The sequence below is a fragment of the Procambarus clarkii genome, chromosome 48 (genome assembly GCF_040958095.1).
Source record: "Procambarus clarkii isolate CNS0578487 chromosome 48, FALCON_Pclarkii_2.0, whole genome shotgun sequence".
NCBI classification, from domain to species: domain Eukaryota; kingdom Metazoa; phylum Arthropoda; class Malacostraca; order Decapoda; family Cambaridae; genus Procambarus; species Procambarus clarkii.
The window spans coordinates 16,167,794-16,176,106 of record NC_091197.1 but is presented as its reverse complement, the minus strand read 5'-3'; the positions used below and the strand labels follow the sequence as shown (position 1 = coordinate 16,176,106).

At 39.8% G+C, this 8,313-nt stretch overlaps 1 protein-coding gene across 1 annotated transcript; it reads right to left on the bottom strand.

Annotated features, from left to right (window-relative positions):
• Positions 1 to 3,429: 3,429 nt before the first annotated feature.
• On the bottom strand, positions 3,430 to 5,537 carry LOC123764915 (uncharacterized). The gene has a single exon (XM_045753111.2). It carries the CDS (start codon positions 5,280 to 5,282, stop codon positions 4,488 to 4,490), a length of 795 nt encoding a protein of 264 aa, XP_045609067.1. The 5' UTR covers positions 5,283 to 5,537; the 3' UTR covers positions 3,430 to 4,487.
• Between the last annotated feature and the right edge of the window lie 2,776 nt (positions 5,538 to 8,313).

Genomic DNA, 8,313 nt, shown 5'->3' with positions numbered 1-8,313 from the left:
CTTTTAAAGTAAAGAGGGAAACTGAGAATTTCAGATCATTAGATAAAATTCTAGAGAAACCAGTGACTATGGATATAACTAGGAAATATGATCATAAGAATAATTAATGGGCTGTATTATTAAAGAAACAACCTCAAACACCTACATTGGGGGGTTATTACTGGAGGTAAGTACGTCCAGGAATCAGTGTGGTTCGTTCACTAATTCTATTAATAATAATCTAATCCTATAATTAATGTTGAATATAATATTATTCATACAAAGAAGAACATGAATATGAGCATAATAATGAGTTACAGTAAATCACACATTATGTTGTACATTCTGAATGTATCAAATTGCATAGTTATGAATAAAAAGAAATAAGCCTTAGCTGGTAATAGATTCCTTTAGATAACCCTGGCAGTCCTCTTAATCTCCAAGTCTGGTACACCGACGAATGACACGGTTAATATGGAGAAGACAGCATGAGGAATTCGTCTCTCGAATCTGCAAAATAAATAACTACCAGTAGCAATTGATTTAACTACTCAATACATATTCTAGAATTTTATCTGTAGTTATCAATAATCTTATCACCTGTTATTAGGTGTTGTCTTGCCGCGTGACGTGCAATCACCCCGCTATTAATAAACTTGTAAATGATGCATCAAATAAAAGGTACTTAGCTGTGGGCACTGTATAAGTATTAAGATTGCCGTGATTTCGCATCCCAGGCTGGATGGATGCGTTTCAAGCTGGCTGATCACGTGTCGTCAGGAACCAAGTCTAGGGGTCCCTTATTTAACACCAGCACTAGTTGAAGATACTATCTGCAAGGTCGTTCACGCCTCACAGTGGCGGCTTTCATCTGTGGATGGACACACGTGTCCTATTTGCTGGACAATGGCGTCTTTTGTGAGTACGTTAAGCGCAGGTCTGCCTCTCTTTGGTTCCCCACGTGTACGTGTACTGAGGATGGCATGGCGTCCCTCCTACCCACGCCGAGTCGACGTTCATTACACAAATTATTGGCATGAACATTAATATTTCTCGCATTCGCGCTTGAAACTCTAAAGACTGGACGGGTTTATTATTTAGAGGAACGTAATATTATTATTTAACTATTTAAGAATAGTAAAGATACAAGGGAGAGGAATTAATGTCTCCCCATAGCATTCATTGATGACGCTACCTCTATCGCGAGGTAAACGTTTTGATTCTAAAGCTCTATTCGGCTTTTAGTTAGAGAACAATTCGTCTGCAATCAGTTGTCATACAGAATGCTTTAATTATGGAGAATCGTATTTAATTCTCACACAAATTGTATATAATGTGTTTTACTGTAAAGAAATCTGACGCAATACTAGCGTCAGATGACGTGAGAATTCTAGCCTAATGCACAGATGAATTATTAGTACAGGAGAATTCTACGAGTTGTTAATTTTACTTATTACTAACCATATTAATATTGTAGTAAGTAATGAGAATACAACAATGTTGTATTCGATGTTGGAAATATCCAACATCCTATATGATCAATGTAGGTCCACATAGGCTGGGCTGAACCTCACTGCCCGGGTTCAAAAGGATCGTTTTGTTCAAACATAACGTCAAACTTGCATGTTGGTATTCAACTCGTGCACTTATTCAATTATCGAAGCTGTTCTTCTCGTGACCTCAGACCAACCACTTGGTCTTATCGATAGAGAGAAAGGTCTCGCTTCTTGTTGGTTGGTCATCCTTCCTTGTATCTCTTTTCTACGTAGTTTTACTGAGTAAGGCCTTTCTCCTCATACTTTCCTTCTCGTAAGCCCAAACTATGATATTTGTAGTCTGTTACCAAATCCAGTCCTGCGTCTTAAGAGGAAGTATTTACATAGATTTTAAATATTATCGCATTTCTGAAGCTATTTTGTCCTTAACAGCAAGTGCTTTCTAGTTTTATTATTATTGTGCTTCTTATAAGGCATCAAAGCCAGGTCATCGACTTGTAAGAATTGCAACTGGTGGCAATTTGGTCACGACAAGCTTATTGATCAAGATCTTAAATTGTCGAACATTTGAATGGTGTTTCTCTAAGTTTTCATTTAATGAGTAAATAGTACTGTAGTGTGGATCTATATGCAGGTGTGGCGTGGACCAGTGTGTGGAGTAGACGAGTGTGTGAAACTGCGGGTGGACCAAGGAGAGGTGTGAACCAGACATTGGTGTGGACCTGCGATGGAAGTGTGGACCAGAATTAAGGGATGATCAGGGAGGGGTGTCGACCAAGGATGGGTGTAGTTTAGTTCCCTCGCCAGTGAAGAAAAACACAATATTGAGAAGATTCGTGTTAGAATCATTAATCTTAACCTTTCGGTAGTATTCAACATATATATATATATATATATATATATATATATATATATATATATATATATATATATATATATATATATATATATATGTGTGTGTGTTATTTTTAGTTAGTGCCATATAGCAATAATTATCACCATTCGTCAAATCAAAAAGTTTCGTCTGTCCACGTTCAGTGTAATGTTTGTATCAGTGGATTATGTCTCTTGATATAACATAGGTCTAATTCAAATAATGCAATCATCTTGCACTAGTGAGAGCACTCATTTCGTCAGCGTTTTTTAATTATATTTTAGTTTATTAGGGCAATATGCTGAGAAAAGCTGCACAATATGTAACAATATTATTTGGCTATTAATTTCTCCTTTTTTATGAACTTCTCAGTTTCATGTCTTAATTAAATTTTCGTGTTATTTCATAAAACTGAGGAAATATTTTTTTTTATTCTCATCTCGATATAAGTCACTTAAGAGAACTTTGTTTATTGATAAGTATAAATGTCAAGGAATCCGGGACATTAATTATACTCCAAAACTAAATAATTTTTTGTTATAAGTGAAAGAAGCTTTGCATATCTTGCCTTGAAATTTAACAAACTATATATTGTCTGAACACTATTATGAATAAATCTATAGTATTTAATTTTATTAAAATAGAGGAAGACATGTCTGATAATGTTCAACTAAACTCTTGCAGGCTGCAGCACGAGTTAACAAGACTTGGTTTGATTCATGATGGTATGGCCTGTCAACCTCTGCAGGGTTATTAAGGGGCACCACAAGACCATCATGATAAACCAGTATGCTTTGTCATGAAAGACATTTATGAAGTATGTATATTCATCAATCTTGAATATAGTCCAGAACTAGAATCAACTCTCAGTATGAATATATAAGCACCAAGAAGTGTAGATACACCTCAATGTCCCTTGATTATTCTCTCTTTCATATATTTAGGGTATTGTCAGCTTACTTGAAAAAATGGTAAATAGAAAATTAGTAAATTAACTTTTAATATTTTAAAAAATTAAACCCGTCAGGTTTAAGTCAAAATAAACAAAAATTAATACGAGGGCCTATGAAAAACACTTGCGAAGATCATTGGCATTTATTACACAGTTAACAACAAAATCAACAACTTAGGATGGGTTATAACATTCTCTTATAGTAACATATCACAGATTGCAGGTAACTTACAAGCTAAGAAAGGGTGGGTTGCCTCAACCATAACTCACGCGACAACTGATAAGTAGAACTACCAAAAAAATAGATCAATCTCCCCATTAATATTTTGTAAGGCGGAACATCCACCGGTTGTGACATCGTGGATACCTGACGAACCGTTTGATGTATCTTGATCTACTTATTAATTTAGTCAGTGCAACAATCCTTAAAACAGAATTAACTCATGCCTGCACAGTTCCTCAACTCGTAACTAGGAATGATTGCAAATGATTGACGAGGACAAACCAATGCATATCTTGTTGATGGTATTTAAATGTTAATGTAACACAAAGGTGACCCTTTATATATTTACAAATTATAGAGCACACTATATGTATCAGTATGTGTATATATATATATATATAATTATGAATGTATTGCAGTTAAATAAATAATTGGTGCATATGAGAAACTAAATGAAATGGCTAATGAAAAATGGTCACTAGAATGTATACTCTCACATACCAGCTAGAGTCACGCATATCATGAAAAGTTACATTTAGGCCTATAAAAACACATGGATTTAGTACTATGATGGCTGGAGCTAGTCTTATGATGAATAAATGAAGTAATTCATCAATCGAACGGCTGGAGGTAGATCGATAGTAAACAGCTGGAGCTAGGCCTATAATGAACAACTGGAGATTGATATATGCAGTATAGCTGTCCAGATCCAGGCCTATTTTCAACAGTTGGATCTAGGCCTATAATAAACTATAGCATATTTGGATGAAGTCAGTTCTATTCATATTCGGTACAGCTGTTACGCTTATGTTGAACAACTGGAGCAAGGGCCGATAATGAACAGATGGAGCGAGGCCTTTAACGAGCTTCTAGACCTATGCGTGTGATGAACAGGTGAGATCAGCTGCAGCTAGGCCTATGATGAACTGTAGATATAAAAATGATGACCAGAGGGAGTTAAGCCTATGTGTCTCTCTTCAAGAGCTCTGCGAGGGCGGTGATGTACGTCTGTGCCATCTGCAACGTTTCGAACTTGGACAATTTCCTGTCGTTGCCGAGAGCTGGCACCACCTCCCGGAGTCTCTCAAAGGCGTCGTTCAACCCGTTCATGCGCCGTCGTTCCCTCGCGTTGGCTTGAAGACGTCGTTTCTTCTTGACCTCACCGTTGACGAATTTAGGCTGTCGTCGGCGTATCCTGAGAGGCTTACGGTCGAAGACGTCGTGATTATGGCCGTGCGTGTCCGAGCAGAGGTCCAGCTTGTGAGGACCCGAGGCCTGGTAAGCAGAGGTCATGACGGAGGAAGTGTTCTGAGGAGCACCTCCGGCGCTAGGCCAGAAGTTCTCATAATTAACAGGTGTAAAGGAGCCGTTGTTCTCACTAGTAACACCAGCTGCAGGTCCTTGGAACTCGGCCGTCGGCTGGAATGTCGGCCCTCTCGCAGGCTCCGTCACGCTGAAATAGTTCCCATTGTCATTATAATAGCCTGCTGGGGTGAATGTGTTTGAAGTGGGCGTTGACAGGTCAGTGTACACAGGCGTGGGCGTGCTGAGGCCTTGGGCGTAATGCTGGTTGACGGGGCTGGGCGGCCCATCGACACTGGCCGGGCTGGCTGAGGGCGTGTCACAGTCGTCACTGTAAGCTTCCAGGTACTCTCTTTGACGCAGATCACTTCCTACTAACCCGTTGAAATCATCGCAGCACAAATCGCTAAAAGTCGCTGGGTTCGTCCACCTGAACACTCGTGTATCAAGAGCCATGGCAGTTGTGAAAATAGTTCCTTTACTCGTATATAAGTCCCCACCAGGCTCAATTAGAACTAGGCAATTATGCGTCAATATCCCAACTGTCCCATGGCTCAGGAACTGCTTCAGCAGGGGTCACAACGAGGCCGCTCGCTGGTCGGCAGCGCACAGTGCTGGCGGGCGGGAGAGGACGTGAGCCCCAGGCAGCTGCTTCCGTGCTACTGAGCACCAGGCTCCCACACGTGTGTCGACCGTCAAGGTGGGTGGACACCGTATTTTTCCCTCAGATAGGCAAACCTTCGTCAGGAGTTGCCAAATATACTGATTATTTCCCATTACATATCAGAGATGTATCTGATTTTTGTTGTATTTTATCTCAGTAATAAATATATCAATGCAAGATAGTAAATGTATTAAATAAACTCCATGTAATTTAACGGAAAAAAAATCAAATATGAAACGTGAGCGGTATGATAACGCCGCCTACCTGTCGTCACGTGACTACTCCCGGCCAATGACTGGAGAGTGGCAACGACGTCACATGTCGATTCCGTAAAAAAAATAATATTGAAAAAGATAACTGATCCTGTGTATTAGGGAGAAGCCTTGGACAACATTGAGTGTTCATGTAACTACACCCAACACCGCTTTTGTTACGTGCTCGCCCCGTAATTAATAGTACGTGTATTCGATGTAATGGGTCAGATATGCATCTGCATTATATGCACTCGTGCCTATTTTCATTCATTGTTCCGGAAAAAGTTGGTTTATTGTTTACGGAAGAAGATTAACTTTGCTTCCGAGTCCGCAAATTTTTAGGTTTATTTATTTCTATTTTTTATTTATTGCTTCAATTTATCTCCGCGTTATTATAAGTGGATTGCATAAACTCATCGATCGGGAGACTAATTCAACCTCGCTTTCTATGGGTTCTGTTCTGGGATCAACCTATTTTGATCTCTGTTTCTGTTTGTCTCTATACATGCTCCTCTTTATTTAACTGGAAGTTCTTCAATGTTTGTTTCTTTTTCTCTGCCGCTGTGTGTTTGTCTGTGTCTGCATCCATCTCTCTCTCTCTCTCTCTCTCTCTTTCTCACACACCTTTCTAACCTTTCTATCTCACTTTCTCACCATTCTCTTTCGCTCGCTCTCTGTCTGTGAGAGAGAGAGAGAGACACACACACAAACTTGCTCTCCCTCGTTCGCTCTCTTCTCATTCTCTCCCGTGTCATACCCGCCGAGGATACCTAGTAATTTGTCTCTCCAATATCTACATATGAGCGTTGTAAGAACATTAAAGTCTAAGTAGTGCAATTAGTTTCAAATTAACAAACACATTTTTAATTATAATCGCAGATAATTCTTCAGCACATGACTTTTACCCATTTTAATCTCTATGTAGCGTGTAAATTATATAAAAAAATAAAACTGATTTTATTGTTAAATTTATATGTACACTACTGAAGACAGTTGTGAAATTAGAGTCCTTCCTGGTATATATGGAACTGTGTATACGAAAATAAAAGTATAAAATTATTGATTAATGTGAATTTAAATGCACCTTCTCCTTCTGACTTTGGCTAAAACACAGCGACGAAGCAAACGTCTCTACAACCCTTCAGAAATATTGCGTCAGACGATAAACATTTATTTCAAGAGTGTGTCGTCAGAAGTTTAGACAAGTCTACGGGATATCAATGCCCGCACTCAAAACAACGTTTTCTTTTTCTTTTTACTGAAAAGAAAGAAAGAAAGAGAAAGAAAGAGAGAAAGAAAGAGAAAGAAAGAGAAAGAAAGAGAGAGAGACAGAGACACAGAGACACAGAGAGACAGAGAGAGAGACAGAGACAGAGAGAGACAGAGAGAGAGACAGAGACAGAGAGAGAGAGAGAGAGAGAGAGAGAGACAGACAGAGAGACAGAGACAGAGAGACAGAGAGACAGAGAGAGAGAGAGAGAGAGAGAGAGAGAGAGAGAGAGAGAGAGAGACAGACAGACAGAGAGACAGAGACAGAGAGACAGAGACAGAGAGACAGAGAGAGAGAGAGAGAGAGAGAGAGAGAGAGAGAGAGAGAGACAGACAGACAGAGAGACAGAGACAGAGAGACAGAGACAGAGAGACAGAGAGAGAGAGAGAGAGAGAGAGAGAGAGAGAGAGAGAGAGAGAGAGAGAGAGAGAGAGACAGAGACAGAGACAGAGACAGAGACAGAGAGACAGAGAGACAGAGAGACAGAGAGACAGAGAGACAGAGAGACAGAGACAGAGACAGAGAGACAGAGAGACAGAGAGAGAGACAGAGACAGAGACAGAGACAGAGACAGAGACAGAGACAGAGACAGAGAGAGAGAGAGAGAGAGAGAGAGACAGACAGAGAGACAGAGACAGAGACAGAGACAGAGAGACAGAGAGAGAGAGAGAGAGAGAGAGACAGAGAGACAGAGAGACAGAGAGACAGAGAGACAGAGAGACAGAGAGACAGAGAGACAGAGAGACAGAGAGACAGACAGAGACACAGAGAGAGAGACAGACAGACAGACAGACAGACAGAGACAGACAGACAGAGAGAGAGAGAGAGAGAGAGAGAGAATACATACTCATAAATTATATAACATAGATAAGACAGTGGCAGAAACACTAGCTGAAAGACGGCCAGATAGGAGTGTGCGCGCACAAACACATAGTCGGTAAGGTAAGATAATTATCTGGAGAGAGCGCTAAGCCTTTAGGACTATACAGCACTTGAATGGTGAATGCCAAAATCATTGTCAAATGATGCTTTGAAACTACTGGAAAGATGGGACACCACGAGCGTAGCTCTCATCCTATTACTATACTTAGATAATTACACACAAATATTCCAGCACGGAAGCAAAAGTTAGTGTTATTATTTCATGCGCTAGTAAGTGTACTTACGTAACTGGATATACCATATTGGGGCTGTTAGTTCAAGCAACAACTGGTACATACTGATGTTTTTGCTATGCAGATGAGGAGTCACAATACCGTAGCTGAAAAATGTTAAACAAACCACACACTAGAAAGTGAA

Excerpts from the sequence above, each read along its gene's own strand:
- LOC123764915 (XM_045753111.2), bottom strand. The coding sequence starts at position 5,282 with ATGGCTCTTGATACACGAGTGTTCAGGTGGACGAACCCAGCGACTTTT.